Genomic DNA, 23,851 nt, shown 5'->3' with positions numbered 1-23,851 from the left:
CAGACACACTCTGACACACTGACACACTCTTACATGCTCAAACACCCCCTTACACACTCTCAATCATGCACAATCCTTGATGAATATCTTGGAAGGCCAACGTTCGCTAGTGCAACTCTGCACCTGTCTGTGTGCCCACTGTTCTTCCTCAAACAGCTCTGTGACAAATGCCTGTGTCTGGTTTAACCCTGAGAAAGTACTTCCACCCAGCAGTTTAGACTTTGCCAATTTAAAAGCAGCAGGATGGCTCTATGAGAGGTTTGGTTTGCCCAGCTGCCTCCCACCACTCTGTAATGAGAGTCCCATGTTTGCTGAGGCTGTCTTTGCTGTTAATGGGATCTTTTTCAGTCAGCCTTGTTCATTTAACAGATAAATCATGCAGCCCATGCAGCAGCTGTTATTACAGCTGTTACATCTGGTTCTAACCCTTCATGTGCTTAACTGCTTGCTAGACCATTAACAGCTACAAATACACATCTGCCTTGCTCTTTTCACCCCTAACAGTTCTCTTTGAACTGTTCTTTGGTTATACTGGGTTTTACTGTGGACTATCTCAGCTAAGAACTGAAATCACTACAAATGTTTTCAACTTTGGAAAAAGTCACAGCTAGAAATGAATACATTTAATAAAACACTACCCTTCTGCTGAAATACATGAACTATGATGGAAATGTGGTGACTGTTTACCTGAGCACTTTTCTGAAAGCTAGAACTGTCCTTTTGGCTTGTCTTCCATTTTTCAAGCAATAATCTGTTTGAAAGAAAAACAAACCCCAAAGAATTACAGCAGTTTTTCACAGAGGCATACAGTACCTCGGAGTCTTTGTTTAGCCCTGTCCTTGTGTGACCTTTAACGAGTAGGTATAATGCTTTTTAAAGCTTTTGCAGGTACTTTTGCCTGCTATTCCTATTGAATTGGTGCTTTCTGGTTCTGCACTGGCAGTTAGGAATGATAACAATGAAGAAACATAATGATCAATAGAATTTAATTGCCCTTCACTCCTATTCTAGACAATTCTCCAGATCTATTTTTTATATAACAGACATTGGGAGTCAGATATTCTTGTCTGCATTCCATGAAATAACAAATACAAAGATTCTTGATAAATACTCACCTCCAAGATTTTGCCTGCTTTAAAAAACTTCGAGCTTTTGCTACTTCTTGAGTAAGTTTCTTTAAATCATCTCCTTCAAAGTAAGGGAAAACTGGATCCTGAAAACATAGTTAAAATAGTTAACTTTACTTGCACCTATCTTTTTCTCTTTCACCAACTTAATTAACTGAGCCTAATCTCTAAATTTCCCTACTCCTAGCTACTTGCAGAGAAGGTCTCGGTCTTACAAGGAGAGAGCAGAGTAAGCCCAGATTGAACCTGGTTCTGTTCAGTAACATTTCCTGCTGTGGCACTCCCTGAGGTCTCACACTGGAGAATTAATGTGCTAAGCACTGTACAAGGGTTTTACAATTAAATGTAACACAAGATGTCAAGGACAAGAAGACACAGTAAAAGCTAAAGATAGCTTAAAACCCACATCCAGACACACGACATATATTTTACTTCTCTTTCAAAACCTATATTGCCCTGTGTATTCCTTTCATGGGCTTGGGCACCCTCACCAAGGCAGTTAGCAGAAAGGCAAAGACAGATATTAAGATTTCTCCTTTTGGTTTCAATGTGAAATACCTTAGGAGTTTTGTATTATTTTTTCTCATTATTTTTCTTTTTTAAATGAACTTTCTCTACTGATGAAGAACTAAGTTGCAATGAAACAAAAGAAACCGATTTATTGAACATACATCTTCATCATCCAGCCCCTCTGTCAATATTCTGTGTGCTGCTAATTGTCCATCTTCACCTCCAGAACTGCAGTGGAAGCGCCCTCCTGTTTGGGAAGCAAGCTTCTTGAGGAATTCTACAGCTTCTCTGTTAGTACAAAGTAGAAAGCTAATTATGAAAATTATTTCTCTGAAAGCAACAGCAAAAGAATTTCTAAAAACTCCTCAAAAATATTACATCAAAACAAATAGACTGGAGGACATGATTATAAACTCCTGTATGAAATGGAGGCCATGTGGCAATTACCTGTGTCAGAACAAACTTCCCCAGTACCATCTTGGTAGCACAGACTTCTGACAATAAATAAAGTAGTAATTTTAAGAGGTTTTTTGCTGTTCTTGAGAAGTATCATATACCTGTCTGCACAGCTAAAAGAAATGGTGTGGATTTTAATATCTTGTTTCTTTCTCAGTCTTCCAGTTTCTTTCAAAATCAGACTGCAACTGGTGTCTGGTTTCCCATCAGTCAATAGATACAGTGCCTCTACACCTTGGAAACTGAAAGCCTTCTGAAAAGCAGAAAATAAACTTAAATAATTGGTACATTTATATGAAAAGTTATACTTCAGAACAAAAATCCAATGATTTAAGATAGTTTTATATGTGCCACATCATTAATCAATTTAGTTTTGTCTTTTCATTTTCACTAATTAGGAAGGAGATCAAGGATATAAATTTGAAAATTTAAGTAGATAATTTGTAGCATAAGACAACATATTTATAAGCAGGGCATTGCCAAAACCTGACTCACTGAAATAAGAAAATGAACTGGTTTAAAAGATTTTTACATCATATTTTATGGGAGTTAAAGATGTTTAATGTCTGAAAATCAGGCTCACTAGGACTTGAATGAATATTATGCAAATTTGCTACAGTAATTGACTCAGTGGACATCTTTGTATTACAGACATGGCTTACAGCTCTACTGGACCTGATTCATGATGAATGCCATAACATTTATATAGAGATTGTGCAAGGATGTCTGGAAGAAGAATCATTCATTAAAGGCAACATTTCTGTTTTGATTTCAATTTTAAATCTCATAAATTGCAAATTCAGTTTTAAGTTATTATTACTAGTAATTTCTACACTGAGTATTTTTATACGAGGAAAGTTTCTTCACTTGCAACTGAAGTTCAAGAATTGTTCTCAAAACCCATGAGATTCCAACAAACACTGCTTATTTAAAATCCTGTTTGGGTTGGAGCAACATATCACAGCCACAGCTGTACATAAGCATCACTTTGAGCTCCTGGCTATTTTCCCTCTCCAGTATTCTTTCAACACAAATATTAACAAAACTATTGATATTTGACTTTTTTTTAAAACTTAGTACGAGCAATTAATTCAAGTATCTATGAGCCCTGAGGCCAGAAACAGTGACTTAATTTCTAAACTGTTCCATGATTTGCATATAAAAAGGTTGTACACTTTGACATAATTTTCCTAGAACATTACCAGTCAGGTGGGAGTGTTTTACCACCACAAGACACACTGTGTTCTCCAAGCTGTGGCCCACCAACCTGTAAAGCTGCAAGCATGCAGGAGTTGCCATGAGCATGGCATGTGGAAGCCCACTGCACAGCATCATGGCAGGTTTCATCAGTTGCCTCTACAAGATACTCTTTCCAACTCTCTGTATTTTCTGCAAATCTCACCAGGTTAAACCTGAGGAGAAAGATGACCCACAACATTTAACCCTAACCAATGCAATGAGTCACTATGGATAAGCCAGTTTTGAAATAAGTAAATAAATAAAATTAAAAAAAACCAAACCCAAACACAAACCCAAGAGCAAAAAAACCCAAACCCAATCACTGTCCCCCCCAGTCCAAGAGCCTAGTGTTGGATTCAGATGTTCAGCCTTGGAAGAGTCAAAAAGCATATCTTACTTTGCATGAACAGAAAATCTGTGGGAATGCTGACCCTAAAAGGGTAAACAGCATCAGCCTATGGCAGAGGCTCAGATCTTAGAGAGTTTACAACTAAAAACTGGTAAAAGCAACAGAAGAAGCAGTTCTTGTCACATGCACACTATACTCTAACATATAATAATTACCTGAATTGTGTTTCAGTGGTGTATTACTGTAATTATTAAGCAATTTGATTACATAATAATGAGTGCAGATTTCAGTCTTTATCAGTCATTCACCATACCTGACTTCATTTTTTCTCAGCTGTTCCCAGATAAGGGAGGTAAGTTCTTTTGTGATGGGTGGCAAATATGGGTCCATGGAACCAGATGTATCAATCAAAACACAGACATTTGCTTCTAAAATGGTACCAAACAATCTTCGGCTGCCTGGGCCACAACATTGAAACTAATTAAGAGTTATTCTATAGGCTTATTTTATTGAGCATAATGTAAATCTTCAGATTTTAGGGGTAATTCTGGCCACATTTCTACATAATTAAGTCTAATCTATGTGGCAATTAGGTAGTTAAAAGGTTAATAATAGAAAAGTCTTCTGCCATTTCAAATCTAGCACTATCAAGCATTAATTACTACCTAATTGTGGTAACTCACATTAAATAATTTGTAACTCCTTTACAATCCAGCAAAAAATTAAACTGTTTCCCAACAAAGATCTTTATGAGCAACAGAGAGATCAAAATACCCTTCACCAGCAGTGATGCTGAACTTCTAAGCAGGGCACATTCTTAGCAAAACATGCAGAAAAGCTAATTTTGCTTGTATATGTTACTGTATATATGCTGTTGATAGAAAGCTTTGCTCTGTATTCATGAACACACAAAGAGCAAAAGCTGTTTGACAGCAAGCTAGATGTTCATCAGCTGCACAGATGCTGAATTCTCTTGTATTCACAAAAACAAGTTTTAAAATTTCAATGAAATGCAAGACAGAGAACCTTTATTCCTATTGGAGGTTCAGATTGATGTTCAGATCTATTCTACCAGAAACAGCAGACAAGAAGGGTTTGTGTATATTTGAGTTGTGCTTTACAGAAAACCAGAGGCACACCAATACCTGAGAGAAGCCACTGCATTCTCTGGATATAACGCTGCAACACCTTCCCCAGTTGTTCTGTGTAGATTTCCAGTTCTCTGGGGTGGAACTGCAGATGCTTCACCACCCCCTGGAAAAATTCAGTTTGTACAAGAGCATCTTACTTTAGGAAATCTGAGCTCAGCTGCTGCATATGGAATGCTGGCATTAGAAATCAGGGAGTTTTTTGTCTTTACATCTATGAAATAGGGTAAGAAAAATTCTGTGACTCTGTTGCTTGCATTTAACTGTCTATGCTTCTCTCCAGTCATTACACAAACTGAAACAACCAAGATCTAATATTCTCCCAGTTTCAACTCATGCATGATTTTGAAAAGTTTTACTTAAATTTCAAAAATTATTTTCATACTGTATGAGCAGAGGAGATGCTGCACATTCTAAAGAACATGCAGTTTGGACTTCAAACATACTCAGTGGCTCTTTGTGGTGAATAAAAGACCTTCTCCAGCTTTCTACTAGAAGTATGATTTAGAAAGAACAGGGAAGGGTGGAGAGAATGTCACACTAGAAAGCCAGAAACATCAATCAACATTCACTACACAAGGCCTTTTAATAATGTAGGTACCTGACATCTGCAAAACCTACATTGATTTCTGCACTGGGGAAGATGGAACAGTATTTTGCTGATACTTTCTTGTGCAGAGACTCCACAGTTTTCTTCTGGTGGGTACAGCCTGGACCAAACATCAGTCTGGGCAATTCCAGTTTAAGTTTTTTAATACTGTACTTGCTCAGCCACTTGTAAGACAAACAAATAGAGCAACAGATTGTTGGCAAATATTAGAACAGTTTAAGTAATAGGACATTGTGCAGAATCACAATTAATATTTACATTAATTCAGAGGGATAGTTCCAAAATGGCAATTAATTAATAAGGAGAAAAATACCTCTTTGCTTGAAGAGATTTCCTCTTCCTCTGGCAATGTGACAGAGGAAACAGATTTTCTTATGCACTTTGCCTTTGGATACTTCTGATATACTGTACCTATTTAAGGAATGAACAAAGTAGCTAAAAAATTATTTTTAAAAATTGTCACCTTCAAAAAATTCCAAACCAAATATCCTGTAATCATCTAAATCATAATCACAGCACTTTTCCTGGGAGCACCTTTGACCAAAAGATTCCTAAGGACTTTACAAAAGAAAAACCAAAAAAAAAAAAAAAGGGGCAAAAAGAGGCACCCACCTGCACCCAAACTAAAAATCCTTACCACTAGTTGCTAAGTGAAACTCTCTTCCAGTCACTGTTTAAAGCACACTGGTTATCAGTGACTTATCATACTGCCAGTTTTACAATAAAAGTGCTGATAAGAAAAGGGCTTCACCCATCCTATCCTGATAACACATACCCACACTTCTTCCTTCATCAGTGTAAAATACAGACACAGAAAGCTCTGGTTGCTTCCTTGGTTTGTGCTTTCCTTTATTCTCAGTCTGAGGCCATTCTTTTGCTCTTTGTGCTACAAGTAAATAACAGATAAAAAACCCCTATTAACTTAGTTCAGCTGGATGAAACTCTTACATGAGAAGAGCTGAACTCTGTTCTTCTCTTCATATATTCCTATTACCAGAATTATAAATGCTTCATTTTCTTAGGTACTGATTAAGAAAAATCATATTACAGCACAACTTAGGAGGCTTTCATAGAAATGGAACCAAAACCTTTACAAATATATAAATTACCATCAGGAAGTTAGTTTGAAAAAATTAGGGGTTTGAACAAGCATGATACTTGCTGGAGAAACCAATTTACTTTGTACAAAGCACCTCAGATGCAAAAATGAATCCAGATTTGTAAACACTGCTACACATCAATATCAGTAGATTTGAAGACTCAAATTTAATGTAAAGAAAAATAAATTGCAGATGTTAGCAAAGATACAAAGAAAAAAACACAGGAAAAGCACAAAAAAATGGAGGAGAAATGAATTGGGCTTTAAGGGACCAACAGTAACTGAAATCAGTTTAAGAGCTTTTCATAGACCAGGAGCAGTTGGAAGAGTCAGCAGTTCAGACAAACTGACACTGGTGTTGTACTTTGCCTTCATGACTAGATCATAAATAAACCAAGTGGAACAGCATATTAATTAAAATTAATCTAACACAATTAGTGACCATGTATATATTGAACTAATGACATCTCTGAATTGCTGAGTCTTATGGCCTCAGGTATGGAACACAGTGGGGTTCTACTTTCCATCACACACATTTGACATTTCCTGATAAAGGTCAGGTATTCAATCCTAGGACCTGGAAATCATTGTACAGCTGTGCTGAGTTCCTTCCTTGCACAGTGCAGAAGCAAACAAGACAAATTACAGCTAAAACTCATCCCAGAGGAATTCCAAAACAAACACGATGTTTACTATCAATCTGATTAAAGATTACAATTCCAGGTGCTTCTAAAAACTTAATTTAAACTTCTAATTTAAATACTGTCTTTTAAGCAACACCCAGAAGAAACTGAAGACAAAAAGCCCCTAATCCATACAGACCAGGTGGAATTCCTGCTTTGGCACTAGGAGGACGCCATGCCAGGACTCTTACAGGAGTGTTTCTCTCTGCACCATGGTTGCCTTTAACATCCTTAAGCACCTTCAATAACAAAAAAATAAATGTAAAAAGTGTTTCAGCTGGATCATAACTGCATTATTCTATCCTGGAACTATCCTTCTTTATGCTTTAATTCCTGCTTTACTCTGGCTTTGACAAATCCACAGACTGCCATGACAACACATTAATTTGCAGTTTCTTGCTGGGTTAAGTAACTGTAATTGCTCCGTTTTAATTATCTTGCCAATATCATCTGCTGCCATAAACCTGACAACTAAAATCTATAGGGAGAGGAGTTTGGACCATTTTTGCCAGCAGTCTAGTATGGTAATGGCCTTGCTTTATAGAATACAGTATTTAGTATCTTCCTCTGCATCTTACTAAATATTGGAAATCTAGTGCTGACACCAGTAATTTCTCCTTTAGGTTTGGCTTATCCCTCTAGGGGTTGAGCAGTCTGCTAAGCAACACCAGCACTTGTTTAACCCTACCGTAGAGTAAGACTTGCTGTGACACTGAGCCTTCAAGCAACTGACATATAATTTAATATACAGCTCTACTATAAATATCACCGAACATCTACAGACAACCCTGTACCAGTCTTCCACAAGTTTAATCCCTGCAAACTGTGTTCTCTTGTCATCTCCGAGTAATTGGTTTCTCCTGCATTTGTGAAGAGGTGTTGAGAATATGTCACTTTTGATAAAACAGCCTGGAAGACCTACAAAGCCTTTGCAACATTCCCACACCTACATTCCCATTTCCTACATTCCCACACCCACAGTGCCATTCCCATTTCAAAGATGAGACCTGAAAGTTCCAGTAAGCACTGGCCCTTTATGCATAGTACACATGTGCACTCCTACTCAAAGCAGACACATGCACAGCCAAAATGAACAAAGAAACAGCAAAATCCCAAGGGACTCAGTAGTGTAACTCCATGGAAATAAGCACAGCAGGCAGGAAACCAATGCTGAATCCTGTTCTTGTTTTATTCTGGCTCTCTGTGAGGCCAAATACATGCTACTGAGCTGCAGCTGTCTCATCTGTAAATGAGCAGAACACCATAAAACTCAGTACCTTCTAGAAGGACTTGCAAAATAGATGTAATTTGGTAAAGCACATTTCTACTTTGCCTTTATTTCCATGAAACGTTATTTTTTTAAGGTCAGAGGAAGGATTATTTAGACACCTTTTGATACTAAAGTGTGGTTCCATTATAATGAATTACTTAGTAAGATGCACTTTTGGGATATGTAGCCTTTTGAATGCAAACATAAATTCAAAGTACTATCACAGTGCTGTTTTTATTCCTTCAGATCTTCAGCTGAGCACTTCTCCCACCAAGAGGAGCATCCAATAGCTGGGTAGGATCTCTAATTAACACACAGCATATTAAAAATTGGACCATTTCAAACCATTCTAGCCAGACTCACAGCTGTGGGTTTAGGAGATGGCACCTTCTGTGGCTTTTTTTTCTCCTTCTTTGTAAGCACATTTGAGTCTCCTCGTGGTGTAAGGGGTGTCACAGACTGATTCACTGAGCGTTGCTTTAAGGACTCCACTAGGAATGCACACTGAAATGGAAATTCACATTGTTTACTAATTCATATACATGGAATTTAAATAAATGACATTTCAAAGACAGTATTTTGTATTTACTACTATAATAATGAATAAAATTCCTATTTGATAATGCTTAACACCTCTAACTGAACAGAAATCCCTTTGTGCTGTGCTTGCTCAAACACACTGTATGGAAACCCTTCCTGCTCTGGGCAGACTAAACCAAAAGGCAGCAGTGTAAATAGACCAGGGCTAGGACAAATCGAAGATGGTGAACCAAGTATATGCAACTGTGAAATGATAACAAGATATTTTAAAATGTCATTGAATAGCCACCAGCTCTTCTTTTAAAAAAGTCCAACTTTTGTGATTCAGACTTGTATCCAACAGGGTGCTCAGCCCTCTGGACAAGGTTCTTACTGCATATCTCTTTCTATACACACTTTTATAAGAAACAGCCCCCACACTGCCAGGCTGGCTATGCTGCCTCAGTTATTCTGTTGGATATCTTTGGAAAAAAGTCATGTGCATGGAATATAGAGAGATACAGTCTAGTCCTACACCCTCAGTACACTTCAGAAAACAACTTGTTTTAGAATTGACAAAGGTTCCATGCTAATGACAAGCCCTCCCTACACTGGGACTTACAAGAATGTAGTATTATTTAATTGTATTTAACAAATGTAACTTTCTTATAATGGAGAATTAATTTACTTGAAAAGAATTCATCACAGGATTGGCAGCAAAAAGGAGAATCACTTGAACTGTAAACTCCTTATATTTGGTAAGGAATCATGGCTACTCCAACAGCAGTCACTGCAGTGCTATTGTACAGCTGCTTTCCAGTCCATATTTACTCTATGGTCACTATTTTCACACTCTAGAACATTCCTGCTCATCATAAAAGGGTTTTGTCCCATCTCCTGAATTGTCAGCTGAACAAACACTGTTGAAATTTTTTAGGAAGAAACATGTAATCTAAAAAGTTCTATGTAATTCATACCTTTTGGGAGTAGTTCTTTGCTTTTTCCATTTCAGATATAATACTGGCAATATCATCACTTTCAAAAATACCTGATAATCACACAGATGCCAATTAGAATGGGTTTTTTTAAAGTGTACAAAATAAGTCTTTTAAAAAATGCATAACAATTTGTAGAACATGCTAAATACCAATGCAAAGAATCAAAAAGCCTTTGTTTCCAGCAAGCCTGACCATCTGGACCTTCTGTATTAGAACCTGTATTTTAAAGGAGCATCTTTAAAAAGGTTAACAGAAAATAGTGAATTCAAATAGAAAAAAAACCCGAACAAATTTCTTCATGAAGGCTGCATTATAATATTCTGCAATGTGACTGAAAGTCTCAATAAAACTATAACCTGTGTTTATATCTCAGTGCTAGTACAGCATTAGCATATCCTAAAAAAAGTAAACTACTTGACTTGGGAGTAAAAAAGCATTAACAAATATTTTTTCATTAATGAAAAAGAAGCATGTGCTGACTTTCCTTTTCCCATACCTGCTTCTCCAAACCAGTGAAACCTCCCGTTGGCTGCCTGCACAATTTCTTTAAAAGCACTGGCAGTTTCCCTTGGGGTAGCGTAGCGGGCTGGAATAACCCCGCTGGAGTCAGTGCCCTTCACTGCACTGAACAGACAGACATGGAGCTGTAAATCAAAACCTCTGCAAACCTCAGCCACGTAAGCACTGATTGTGTGCTGTGAGACAGAAAAAAGAAACATCCGTGGTGAGCCTCTACCTCGGACAAGCTTCCATCCACTCCACTGGTTCCTGACTGATGTACAAATCCTCCCCATCGGAGCAATTCAGCACAGGAACATACCCTGAGCAGCCCAGTGCCTCCTCCATCCTTGCAGATACACACCCATTGTCACTGCTGCTGGTTACAGTGGCAACAGCTCTACTGCAGGCAAGAGGTGAGCTGGGGTACGTTTGGGAACCAAAGACAGAGACCGTGGACATCAAGTTAGCCATGCACAGAAGCAAAGCAGGGATGAAACTGTCCATTTGTCCCTCGTTTCCTTGTCAGCCAGATGGGCTTTAATGGTTTCTTAGGTTTGCCCAGAATTTCCAGAGGTTTGGTAACAAAAGGAGACACCTCACTGCACACATGTAGAAAAGGCCCCGGAGTGCACACACTACAAACATGGATCCAAGCAAGGGATTTCTGGGATAAAAATAGGAGTTGTCTCTACATTGTGTGCTATGGAGTTCCACTGGAAAATTATTTGTGTCTTTGTTCCCATGAGTCATAAGTAAATAATAAAATACAAACAATCAGCTTGTTTGAACTCAGAAATCTGCAGGGAAATGATGTCCAGAGCTGGAGTGGGAAAGGAATTCTAAAAGCACATCTTGAATTTTCTATAATTCACACATAATTAATAACTACTACCTCCAACACATGACTAGCAATTGCAGAAATGGAAGTTTGGGATGCTGGCAATTGTGCTGCCTTAGGTATGTAAAGGAGAAATATTCTGCCAATGAACTGTGATGACTAGCCATAAGGAAAAAAAAGAGAAAAATAAAGCTGAGATTAGTTTTGATAGGAACTTGGAGAAGAGTTGTCTATGATGACACTCACTGTTTCCTGATCAGGTATTCCAGTAGCCAGCAGGTAGAGTCCCTGTGATTTGTGTTTGTCTTTGTCTTTGAAGTCAACTTCCACAGCTCTCCTGAGTGCACTCAAGAAATTTCTGCTGCCCTTGCACTCCAACCTCAACACCCACCTAAACCAAGATGTTTTCAGTTCAAAGAATGAAGAAACAAAAGCTCCTGTTTCTGCTTAAAGCAATAAATAGCACTAAGTATCTTAAATAACACTACACTGGAGTCTAAAATTTTTGAAAATGACAGAGGGCAAAACCAGATTATATAATGGCCCAAATTATTTGTTCTGGTTTCTGTACTGCCAGCATGGCAAATCAGTTTTTAAAGTAAGATACAGAGCATAAAGAGGACAGAATTCTCTTTTAATTTTATGTGGAAAAATATTAATATTATAGAACTTACAGAAATAGAAATGAAACCAGAAATATAATGAAGACAGAGTGTGTGACCCCACAAACAGAAACCTTTTTTCCAAAGCATGTGGGAAAAAACCGATAGTTTAGCTCTCACATCCCAGTTGTATTTGAAGCAGTTTTCAATTCTTTATGTAACCTGTTCATGAAGTGTTTTTACAGACACTTCTGTATCTGTGTACATATATATAATGTATACATATGAAATACGAAGTCACCAAGGCATATTAACCTTTACAATACTATTTTCACAGCAAACCACCATGAACAATCAGTGTAGAACATGGCAGCCTATTTTTACAATATGATAAACTTATAATTTTTTTTAGTTGTCCACAATTTTTCTCTGTTCTATCTAATTTCAAGGAACCTGTGAAATTCACATATATGGGATAATTATTTGATCCTACCTCCAAGCCTTTTCTAAGTTTTCTGGTTGGGAAGGAAGCAGTTCCTGCTGCCAAGGCACAATGTCACTCCCAAATCTTTCATGGAAAGGTAACAGCAGTTAGTGTTCAGATTATGGTTTAGAACAAGAAAAAGATAAAATAAATTCATTGGAAAAGAAAAATCTCATTACAATTATTTTAAAACACTTAAATAGTTACTTACGCTATAATATTGAAATAATCCTTGTTTGACATTTGTTCCTCAAGTAAAAGTCGCAAAGAATGTTGGATATGAGAAATGTAGGTAGAGTTTGTTGCTGATATATCAACAAGTATAACCACCCTATATAAAAAATATGTTTTTCATTAAAAAAAAGAAAAAAAATCTTATTTAATGATGTATTCTTATCTTCAGTGCACTCTAACTTGTCAGGGAAAGTATCTGCTACCTATGTATCAAAATGTATAAACACAGAATCTATATTTAAAAAAAAATCTGCAAAATATTAGGTGAGATTTAAAAAGAAAAAAAGTAACAGTAATGGAAACTTCTATCTTCCCTAAACTATGGAATAATCAGGGTACTGGTGACTTGTAGTGCCATAATGGCTGCTGAACCCCAAACAGGTCCTCCTCCTTCTCTGTACTTGAGTATCTAAAACCCTCCTGGAAAGCGTGGATGTTTGCCAGCAAGGAGAAGTTGTTGGACAGGTCGCTGTCCTTTCCCCAGCCATCATTGCAGAACATATGGAATATTACTCTAAAGACAAATGGAGAAGCTTTCGCTCAGCATGTCAGTGCCAGAGTGGTTGCTCAGGCATGGACTGACTGATGGTACCTAGCACATTACTTGTTTTGAGAAAAGTGTTAACGATGAGATTCTCAGCATGGTCAGTTTGAAGTCTTGCTTGCAGAGACAATGCAGGATCGCTGGTTAATGGACAGGGGATAATTTGGGAGCAGCAGTATTGAAAAGACCCACAGATGAGATGGACAGTCAGTGGGACGTGAGTTGCCAGCACAATACAGTGGCCAGATGGGTTAATTCAGTCCTTAACCAATAAGCAAGAAAATCTCTGGTAACTGGGGCCTCAGCTACCTTCCTTTTGTCTGAAACTTCATATTCAAGGTTTGTAAAAAAGAGCAAATGTGCACTTGAGGTTGAGTAAGGCCTCAGACAAAACGTAAACAAACATTGTTCTCAAACACATTAAAGCTTCAAACATCACCAAAAAAAATACAATACCTTCTTTCACAAACACTTCCCCATATTCTTCTGCTAGCAACAGACAGCCAGTCAATTCGTTTCTCATAGATTCTTACCATTTTAGCAAGGATTTTCTATGCACAAATAAAGAAAATTTATATTAAAAATAAAAAGTTCAAGTATTTTATTGCCAAATGCTTAATAAAGAAATACCATAACACAGTAATGAAAAAAATAAAAAAGATTTTCATTCATTTAGACAGTGACGTTTCATTCTTAGTACAGATATGAATACACAGTCCATGAAAAAAACATACAGTGATAAAAAAGCAACAAAGAATCTAAAGGTCTCTATCTCCACTTCACTTTTCCTCTTGCTAGCACATCCCAAAACAGTGGTCAGGCATATCAAGAAAAGAAAAGAAAAAAAGCTTTAAAAATATAGTTTTTGCAAGCTTACCCTTTCTTCAATAGCATTTTTAAGCAGTGTTCGTAACAGAACACATCATTTAACATAAACACAATATTCTCAAACACATGTAATTCTTTAACACAGTATCAATTTGATACTAAGGTAATTTGTCCAAACTCTACACACCACAACCTTTCCAAGTATATGTAGGCATTATATGAGGGCATATCAAGCTAGAAAAGGGCACTGAACTTGGAAATAAAGCTATAATTTAACATGCTTTTGGAGCATAAAACAAGCATCTACCAGTGAGCCAGGAACCACAGAAGCTGCTTTCATTTCAGCCACTTTACACTCTCCTTTTGGTCTGGCTGTAGAGTTCCACAGACTTCTCATCAATCGCACTTTAATGAATTATTTGCCCTGCCTGGAAACATTCCCATAGCCCTTTGTCAGGACTGCTAGTGAAGTGGGAAAGAAAACGGACTGATAGACCTACATAGCAAACCCTGGCTGCTAAAATCCCCAAAACAGCTTCTCTTTTATTCAACTTGTCCCACTCTCTGATGACCTGCATTCTGATCTAGGAGGAAATCCTCAAGAATCACTGCTTCCTGTAAGAATTCCAGTGGCTGCAGACTTTCATGGACAGCTGTCTGCACATGAATCCCTGCAGTACTTAGCTAACAAGACAATTAATGAGGAATAATTAGATGTTAGTCTAGCCCTGACAAGGCCACATCATGACAGACAACTCACCTGATAGTTGTACAATACTGGCAGGTCAACATGGATATTTTTCACAGTTCCATCATACCATTCAAACTGCATCATCACTTTCTAGAAGGATAAATAGTGTTAACTGTTTAACAGAACCCAACGTAAGACAGACTAACATGGAATTTCTTCCTGAGCCATTCTTAAGAATGACCTAAGTATTTGATTTGAATCTATGACTCAAATTTCAGCCTGTAAAATTTCAGCCACCTTATAAAGTACTGATTTTAATTAGAAAAATGTAGCAATAGAAAGAAGAAAACCCCACAAACCCAGAAAAAAAATTCCTCATCACTTGCCTCATGTAGAGTTGATGATACTGTTTTTTTAAGAATAGGTACAAAATCTTCCACAGGAGAGAAAGCATTGGGAGCCAAAACTTGATAAAGGTCTAACTTTTTAGCTATAGGAAGAAATAAATACATTAAATAAAACACATACTCTGTCTTTAATTCATGTTTCATACCTGTTAAGCTTTTCTTTCTGTGCTACCTTTCAATCCATATGTCTTTAACCAGTCTGCTGAGGTTTTGGCCAGGATGCCTGGTGTTTGAATAACTAATGGTCCTTTGTGCTTTGGAGGCTTTGGGAAGAAGCTGGAAGGTGCTGTACTTGCAAATGTTGTGGAAACCTAAAATGGATTTCAAGAAAAGCTCTTGCAAGTTTTAGGATAATATAAGTTTGCAGTGGATTTAAATGTCCATCTAAATCACATGGGAGTAAGTATCTTTTCACCAATTTAAAGGACCGTTGGAACTTCATTTAAATGATCCTGCATAGAGTTAGGCTAGCGATCCTCTTAGACTCCCATGATGATCATAGGACGATGTTCTTTTCATGCATTTTGGAGACTGTTCAGCAAAAGGTCTTCTTTACAGATTTGGTTCTTAATTTGCTCTTACAAGAGATGTTCAATACAGAATATTCAAAGCTCACTTATGAAAATACCCGATCGTACAATTTTTTTTCATATTGTGAACACTTAAAATTTCTAACCCTGATTATTCAAAGTACATTTGAAAATAAAAAGATACATACAGCTGCTGTTTTACTACTAAGCAAGCCACCAACTCTTCTTTGAAAAGTCTGTTTGATGCTGTTGAGTAGGTCCTTAGCCTTCTGGGATTCCTGAAGTAGTAGATGAAAATCACTGCTATCGAATTTCTGCAATTATAAAAACAAATGGGGAAAAGTAAGTTAAGTACTGTTCAAACACCAACTGAAACCAACTTTCTTACTTAACTGTGCAAACATCAATACAAGACTGCCTGGCATAGCAGAATTGGGTATAAATGTATCTAATGCACTGCATATGAATTAGTAATCCTTTATAAACAAGATATTACTTTATTACTTTGAATCATTCTACAGTAAGCCACTGCTTTTATCAGCTGTCTGTCAGTAAACAATAACTGCAAAATTTATTGCACTTTTAGGAAATGTTTTCAGTTGCAGAAAGAATTAACCACAGGTTTATTGACCACATCCTCAGCATTTCTGTGACCAAGACTTTCAGCACCAAATCCTACTATCAACTTCTACTCAGGTGATAATTATTTTACCTTCTCAAAGCAAAGAATCATCAGAAAGAGAGAAAAATGCTTTGTGCCTCTGCCTGTCACCTACCTCTCCGCTGGAAGAGTAGCAATGGTAACGGCCTCTTACAGCTTCTGCAAGGTTCTTTAGAACTGCCTACATACAAAAACAGGAAGAGAAACAGTTACTTTGATTTGGTGGTCTCTTTTGATAATGTGGGTTGTTGGTATTCAGTTCTCAGCAGAGAGAGAAAAAGAATCTTTGAGGTACATATAGTGAGAAAGCCAAAATAATTGTTTCCATCATTTGCTTACCAGTCTCATTTTAATATGGCTGAAAAACTAACTCAGTAAAGAAAGTTACAAGATGATGCTCCAAACAATTTTTTCATGTGTGCAAATCTGCTCTGAAGAGAATACAACACTAATTCAAGAACTCTAATGACTAGGTTAGCTTCCCCACAAGTTTTTGAGAGAAGGCATTACAGCTGAATAGGAAAAAAAAATGACAGGGCACTTAAGGAAGTTAAATATTAACACAATTACTTACCAGAGAAACAGGGTTGCTGCAATCATATGTAACAGTGTGAATCTGCAGTTTTCTCCCCAGCATACACTGCTGAGCATAATCACATAATATTTCAAAAGACTGATCAGGGCTGATTAAAAAAAGTAAAAAAAAAGGATATTAACAATGGCAGTAATCAAATGGGAAAAAAGGCCAACTAAAGAAGTCATGGAAAAAACCCTAGGAAAGAAATAATAAATCATGGGAAATATTTATTTATTTAGCACTACCATGCTTTTGGAGGGACCTTCTCTCCCTCTTTCAATCATTACTGAGGTGTCACTACTGGAGTTTGGTTCTGTCCTGAAACCCTGAATGATAACCCACCAAGATCCTGTTCCCATTCATAACAGCTTGTGATTGAAATGTTCTGAAGTATTCCCTGCTAGCCCTGGAAGCTAAAAATCATGAACTGTGGCCCCTGTGATAGACAACCTTTCAACTCTGGTATGTAAGGATGTCCTCTGTTTCCAAAGGCACCAAAACTTTGTCTTATGTTTAGAACTTAGTGGCCCACAGAGCTTTCATTTCCTGAGTTCTGATGGCTAGTAAAAACCTTTCCTTCCAGCTACACTTCTGCCAGGGACAGAAATTAAGGAATTTTTCACAGTAGAAACTTCTGTTTTCTGTTCAGAGCAGAAAACTTGGAAGCTTTTAATCAATACTGTGCGTTCAATAAGTTACCTGAAATTTAAGTTCAATTACCCTAAGTATCAATCTTGCCAAAGTTACACCATCCCTTTTTGCACATTTAAAATAAAATACAATTAGTAAACTAGGGGTAAGGTAACACTCCCAGAATCCTTATTGTAGTCTTTTCTTCGTAATCCCAACTCCAATATTGCAATTTTCAAATTATGACAGTAGAACTGCAGAATTTAAGTCCATAACTTACACAACCTCATCTGGTTTCATTTATTTAATCAGACATTTTAAGTTCTCCATCAGCACTACTAAGATCACAGAGAGAACACAATCTTTGAATGCTCAATGCTATTTTACAGCAAAATCTATCTTATCCTCTTATCTTCCCACAGGTTTGGACTCTTTCAGTGACATCCTTAATGACACTTAACTGATGTAAAATTATAGCTAGCAGGCTCTCAATAGATTACTGTGATAAGTGATCTTCAAAGGAAAAACATAGCTTCATACCACAAAAGAGTAGATTAATAAATAGTAAAAAAGGGAAGAAATAAAGGCATTCAAAGGTATAAACTAAAAATAGGTAAAACTTGGATCTTAAATTTTCTATTTATTTTTGTATCAAGTTCAGTTTCTTGTACTAATCTTGTATCCAAGTTAAATCTGGTTGTTAAGACAGATAATGAACTTACCAGCTTCCTACAATAAGAACCAAGGAATTCAGTTCTTTCATCGTGAGGACATGCCTCAAAGCTTTCAGCAAATTGCAGCCTCGACCAGGCTCCAGCTCTTGTATCCACTGTCTTGCTTCATGTAGCCTAGGAGAGGGGAAAAAGAAAAAGAATATGTGCAGGTGCTAAGTAAGATAGATCACGAAGATTACTACAAACCACAGGAGCAGCTAAGATATTCTATACATGAAAACCATCTTGAAACCACTGATCACATGATCAAATTCATTGCTTTTCTCCCCTCTTAAAATCACTGCAGGCACAAGATAAAAACCACTATTATCTACAATACTAGAGATTGCTCAAATTAAATGGAGACCTTGTTTGAAACACCTTTATTTTTCAGAGAAATTAACTTACTTACACATGAACATTGATGGTTTTTGGACTCTCCCACAGTGGTGAAATTTCTGTACTGAATGAGAGGCAGTACAATTGCTTCTTATAACAAAGCTGTTCATCCATTAAGCACTAATAAATAAAAAATTATGAACGCATTACTATCCATGCTGCTTCTGGTAGGGTTATCATGTAAAAGACTAAAAGTAGTAATTTTCTAGAAATAGTTCCAGCAATTTTTTCATCTGCCACTAAAAACAGCTTCCAAGAAAAGCTCATAGAGATTCAAATATTTGGTAAGGATAGAGACAAAACCTGCAAACTTATGGCATTCCAACGAATTTGTTAATGGGGCAGGAGGCAGGGGTATTTGCTGTACTGGTACCAGTTTTTCTCTTCAGCTGATGACCACATGAAACAGTAGTGATCCAGAATGCACATATTCACCCACCAAGCAATTTCTAAAAATGGTTAGCACGTAATCAAGGACAGGGCTAAACAACAGCTCAGATATTCAGGCTAAGCAAACCAGACTGAGTTTGTGGAAACTGAGTTTTTTTGAAGGAGTTTTATTTGAAACACACAAATGAAAAACCACAAATAATACAAACTGATGGTAAATAATTTCTGAATGTGGGAAATTGAATTGTACCAAGTGTCAATTTTAGACAGTAAACCAGCTACATTGTATCTTCCTTCCTTACTACAAAAGTTTTCTAAAAACAAAGAGCACAATAAAGGACAAGTTTCTTCTGAGAACACAGAAAGTTATTAATTCACCAGGGTTCTGACAAGATTGTGAAGTGGGCCTTACTGTGACAAAATGTAAAGTTAAAGGAAACTATATTTACTATAAATAGCTCTATGTACAGCTTGGCTCTACCTCTTACAGCTGCTTTTGTTAGGCAAGTTTATTCCATAGAGAATGCTGACAGAATTGAGAAACGTCAACAATAACACTTCCCTTCATATTTTGAAGTATATACTGGATTTGTTTTGATCTGGACATTAACAAATACTACATTTTCAAAGACATTCGGAGCATGCTTTTCTACAACAGAAAATTTCTATTCTATTGTATATTAGGATTTTAAGCAGATTTTTTTCTGTTTGGTTCCTGGCTTCTAGTTCCACAGAAGCTTGATTAGTATGTTAAAATTGGCAAAATTTGCTTTATTATTACTTACCAAAAGGTTCTTCTGAAAATCCAGTAGTCTAGGTCCATAACTCAAATGAGACACATCAACCAAAAGTCCAACTTTATTTCCTTTTATAACGCCAAACACCTAAAAAGAGAAAGGTCACTGTAAATATGAGCTTATCTACAGTTTAATAATTTTACTGCTTATGCTGCACAACACCATTTTAAAATTAAGTATTAGGTATTTATTTTAATTTTAAACTTTTTAGCACAAAGATAACACAGTGACAAAATCAAGGAGGAAAAAAAAAAAGAAAAAAAGAGTCCTACTGGCTCCCAGTTAATCCTTACCAGGGAATCATATCACCTCCTTCCCAAGATAACCTATCCATTAATTGAGAGGATAAATGAAAAATAACTTTGTCTACAGCATCTCCTTCAGGCTAAATCCAGCAACTTTATGGAAACCAGATTTTGGAATGCTGCTCCTTTCTCTATTCCCTTTGAGAGGGAGTTACATCCTGAGCATTAGCACTGCCAGGCACAGTGGGATGAACCAGCTGTGCAAGACTGGGCACAATGAACTACAAGACAGCTCCAGTCCAGGCAGAGGTTAAGCTCAGCATTGTCTGCTCCCACTTAAATTGTGCTGAGGGGACCTGATGACTAAGACTGCAAAGACAAAGACTGAATCTAGAAAGCAGAGAACTGCATACCAATGAAAGATCAGGAAAAACAATCCACTGTCAATATCACTGCATATGATGTGGAACTTGTAGTAAATAAAGAAAATAGAAAGGCTTTCTGGAAGCCACTTTTCACTAATATTCAAAAGTGAATTTATTCTTTAATGCCATATAGAGTTCCATTCTAAAAATATACTGCAAAGTTCAAGTTACCTTTCTGCTGTCCTGCAACAGCCACTGAATTCGGTGCTGATAGAGTTCAATCACTCTGACAAAAGGCAGAGCACACATTTAGCTACTGCATCCTCTCACACTGGGTTTCAATGTAACAATCAACCATCTGTCTTCATCACATCCCTTTTCTCACAGATGCAAAATCTGTGAGAAAGATATTTTAAAATATGTTAAATATGCCCTTATACAACTGGTCGTTGCAGGGCTAACCAATTAAATACTTCTTCCCCTAAAGCAGCACAACTTCTAACAGTTTAATATCAAAATAATTATAGCTTGAGGCGAAGCTAAGTGCTTCCTGTCCTCTTAAAATGGTTTTACTTTAGCCAACTTATTTTTAATTCCATGCACATAGTGTTTACAAGTTGGCAAACAGAAAGTTTAAACCAACATTATAAAGGGGAAAACCCTTTTTGCTTTTTCAAAACAGAAAAGTTGCTTCTGTTTTATAAAAGCCTGGCACAGTGAGGTATGCTGAAATGCCACCACTCCTGTCAGTTGTGAAGACCAGCAAAAATATTATGATTATTCTACAGTTTATTAAACCTATAAATTAAATTATTTAAGTATTCTTGATTTTATACATTTAAAATTCACTTAGAAAACTTTCGACTTCCACGTCATGACTGCATCCATGACTTGAAACCAATCCAAGTCACACTAAGTATAACCCCTAACTACACTGTGTTACATATGGAAACCTGACCATTCACTGGCTGCTTTTTTAAAATGAGCAAACTGCTTCACATCAACACCTGGCTGATAAGGATATTCCTTAAAAAAGCCCAAACCTCAGTTGTAGTGACGTACAATTATCCCTTACTCTCTCAGCAGAAAGGATTTAATGTTGAGATACTCCGAGGCACCCAGAGATAAAAAATTAAGATTTAAGGCAGTGCCTGCAGTAATGGAGATACAGAATCAAAATAGTAAACAGGATGGACACTTACTCAGAAATTCTGGATTCAAAATCGGTAACGGTCTCCTCTGTAAACTCCATCTCTTCAACACCATTCCCTGAATTCCTGGAGCACTATGCATGATTAACATCAGAGATGCACACAAGTTATGACTGACTAGAGAAAAGGCAGTGTTGTACTTACAAAATAATACTGCCTTCATTTACCAGATACTCGAATGTTAATTGCAAGGATTCCAAACTGTAGTTTCTTATCCATTCTTCTGTTGTTTGCACCTTTTGAGACTGTGTTTTCTTCATTTCTCCTCTCTACAGATCAAGAGAGAAAAAATTACACGCAGTATGAGAAACTACATGTGCTGCTTAAATGTGACAAAAGTGTAAGTAGTAAGGAAAGTTGCTGCTGGGCAGTGCATGTCCAAGAACATAATTTTATGTACTGGAATACTCTTTTGAATGTGGGATACAAGGGAAAAGAAGCTTTCACAACACCCCCAGATTGTGAGCTAAAGGAAGGAAAAAAAAAGCTTAGTTTAGAGTAGAGAGGAATTAAGAAAAGAAATAGGAGAGTTCAATAAAAGAATTAAAATAAATACCCCAGTGATTTACCAGAGAGGAATAAAAATCAGCATCTCCCAAACACGACTCAAGAGTCTGAAGTGATATATATTGGCTCCTGCCTTTCTGAAGAAAAATGCAGTATCAACAGTTGATCTCATTTATTGTTTTACCTCATTTGTTCACAGACTGATTCATCTCTGCAGGGAGACTACACGTAGTTTCATGACATCAGTAATTATGCCTATCAAACTGTCTGGGTATATATGCAAATGTATGTAAGGAAGCATATTAGTTGCCTATCAGTTTATTTGTTTCCCACTCTGAATTTATAGTGGGTATGCATTACTGTACTAGCTGCTCCATTTTATAGGATAAGCCACCTACCAGCACGTCTTGTGTCTTGCTGGTATGTTTTTCCAGCAATCCATTATCTGGTCCTAGATGAGGCACAGCAAAATCTTGCCATGGTGGACAATCACCCTGTAGATGGCATTTTGTCAACCTACAAGACAATAATTTTATGCAAGCAATTCATTACTTATAATATTCCTGTACTGTCATAAAGTAATTTCAAGTTTTTCTGTAGGAACGGTTTTATACTTTGACAGTTGTTGAAGCATTAATTTAATATAGGATGTTTTGAAGGGACATAGTACACAGTTAACATGAACTTTAACTTATTTTCTATCTACATATGAAGCCCCAACTAGATTTTGTAAGTTTCCTCACCCAGTTTTTTCCAAATATTGATCATTGTCCAACAACCACGCCATTTTCCTGACGTGTGTATCCATTATATGAATAGACTTAGCCTTGTTAAAAATAAAACAACAGAATTAGAGCAAAAAAGTTAAAATACTCAGGAATAAACACTATTTAAAAGGTATTAATATTGTCAGCAACTTAAATGATAATTTGTATTGTATGTGGGACAACAGTAAACTAAAAAATAAAGATAAGTTACAATTACCCATTTATAGAAAACACAGTTAGGAACCATTCTGCAGAAGCTGCTTGTTAAGGGATTTTATGCAGTTAATTATATGTGTGCACAGCTGCTGGGAGACTGGCTACAGAGCTCAACCAGAAGAAGAGATTAATCACAGCAAACCCCAGAGCGGCGGCGGGAGCTGCGCCAGCCGGGCTGGCAGCGGGTGGGCGAGCTGCCCTCGGGTTTAGGTGCGGTACGAGTCGAGCAAAAGCCGTAAGATCCCGGGTTTCCCTTGGCCGGGCTCCACTGCCTCACCCCGTCCCGGGCCACCCGGGCCCTTCGGCTCACAGCGGGCGTCAGCGCAGCCCTTCCCATCCCCGAGACCCTCCTCACCTCACGGGGGAAAGAACCCTGGGTTCCCCGACCCCGCGGTGTCCCGTGCCCGAGACTCACCTCACCCCACCGGGGAGAGACCCCTCGGCCCCTCCGACCCCGCGCCGCCCACTCCCGTCCGCTGAGACTCACCTGACGGGGGAAAAGGCTCTCCCGTGCCCCGTCCTCCCTCCCTGGGCACCGCGCCAGTGACAGGGACCCCCCAAACCCTCTCAGCACCTCCCAGCACTGCCTCGACTCTTCCCTTGTGCGGGGCCCCGGGAGCGCAGGGGCCCAACCCGGTCCCCGCCCGGTGTTGCGGCGTTGCCGCTGGAGACGGGGCCGGCTCCGGCGCGCCACTTCCCGCCGCCT

The 23,851-nt window shown here is 37.7% G+C and overlaps 1 protein-coding gene and 1 long non-coding RNA gene across 7 annotated transcripts in view; one reads left to right on the top strand and one right to left on the bottom strand.

Annotated features, from left to right (window-relative positions):
* LOC116452153 overlaps positions 1-3,362 on the top strand; it is a 22,215-nt gene extending 18,853 nt beyond the window's left edge. Inside the window, exons 3-4 of one of the 2 annotated variants that reach the window (XR_004243419.1) lie at positions 1,754-1,927; positions 2,745-3,362. This is a non-coding gene — a long non-coding RNA (uncharacterized LOC116452153). The remainder of the gene's footprint in view (positions 1-1,753; positions 1,928-2,744) is intronic. The other variant, XR_004243420.1, reaches the window with a different exon arrangement.
* Positions 1-23,851, bottom strand: part of VWA3A (von Willebrand factor A domain containing 3A) — a 25,178-nt gene extending 1,327 nt beyond the window's left edge. The window contains exons 1-33 of one of the 5 annotated variants that reach the window (XM_032126338.1): positions 23,633-23,851; positions 22,906-22,988; positions 22,561-22,678; positions 21,823-21,924; positions 21,647-21,729; positions 20,676-20,730; positions 19,823-19,921; positions 18,661-18,767; positions 18,258-18,383; positions 16,903-17,011; positions 16,444-16,509; positions 15,856-15,981; positions 15,310-15,448; positions 15,117-15,220; positions 14,800-14,880; positions 13,668-13,762; positions 12,645-12,764; positions 12,443-12,517; positions 11,594-11,738; positions 10,505-10,703; positions 9,988-10,058; positions 8,855-8,995; positions 7,361-7,460; positions 6,215-6,325; positions 5,753-5,850; positions 5,451-5,603; positions 4,827-4,935; positions 3,995-4,139; positions 3,361-3,505; positions 2,195-2,346; positions 1,799-1,925; positions 1,116-1,213; positions 688-751 (exon numbers count right to left, since the gene is read on the bottom strand). In XM_032126338.1, coding sequence (XP_031982229.1) covers positions 688-751; positions 1,116-1,213; positions 1,799-1,925; positions 2,195-2,346; positions 3,361-3,505; positions 3,995-4,139; positions 4,827-4,935; positions 5,451-5,603; positions 5,753-5,850; positions 6,215-6,325; positions 7,361-7,460; positions 8,855-8,995; positions 9,988-10,058; positions 10,505-10,703; positions 11,594-11,738; positions 12,443-12,517; positions 12,645-12,764; positions 13,668-13,762; positions 14,800-14,880; positions 15,117-15,220; positions 15,310-15,448; positions 15,856-15,981; positions 16,444-16,509; positions 16,903-17,011; positions 18,258-18,383; positions 18,661-18,767; positions 19,823-19,921; positions 20,676-20,730; positions 21,647-21,729; positions 21,823-21,924; positions 22,561-22,678; positions 22,906-22,970 — 3,528 coding nt within the window. In that variant the 5' untranslated portion in view covers positions 22,971-22,988; positions 23,633-23,851. Of the gene's footprint in view, positions 1-687; positions 752-1,115; positions 1,214-1,798; positions 1,926-2,194; positions 2,347-3,360; positions 3,506-3,994; positions 4,140-4,826; positions 4,936-5,450; positions 5,604-5,752; positions 5,851-6,214; positions 6,326-7,360; positions 7,461-8,854; positions 8,996-9,987; positions 10,059-10,504; positions 10,704-11,593; positions 11,739-12,442; positions 12,518-12,644; positions 12,765-13,667; positions 13,763-14,799; positions 14,881-15,116; positions 15,221-15,309; positions 15,449-15,855; positions 15,982-16,443; positions 16,510-16,902; positions 17,012-18,257; positions 18,384-18,660; positions 18,768-19,822; positions 19,922-20,675; positions 20,731-21,646; positions 21,730-21,822; positions 21,925-22,560; positions 22,679-22,905; positions 22,989-23,632 lie in introns of those variants that run through there. The other 4 variants (XM_032126335.1, XM_032126336.1, XM_032126337.1 and 1 more) reach the window with 4 other exon arrangements.

Source organism: Corvus moneduloides, chromosome 16 (genome assembly GCF_009650955.1).
Source record: "Corvus moneduloides isolate bCorMon1 chromosome 16, bCorMon1.pri, whole genome shotgun sequence".
NCBI classification, from domain to species: Eukaryota; Metazoa; Chordata; class Aves; order Passeriformes; family Corvidae; genus Corvus; species Corvus moneduloides.
The sequence above is the reverse complement of the archived record's forward strand: the minus strand, read 5'-3'. Positions and strand labels throughout refer to the sequence as shown.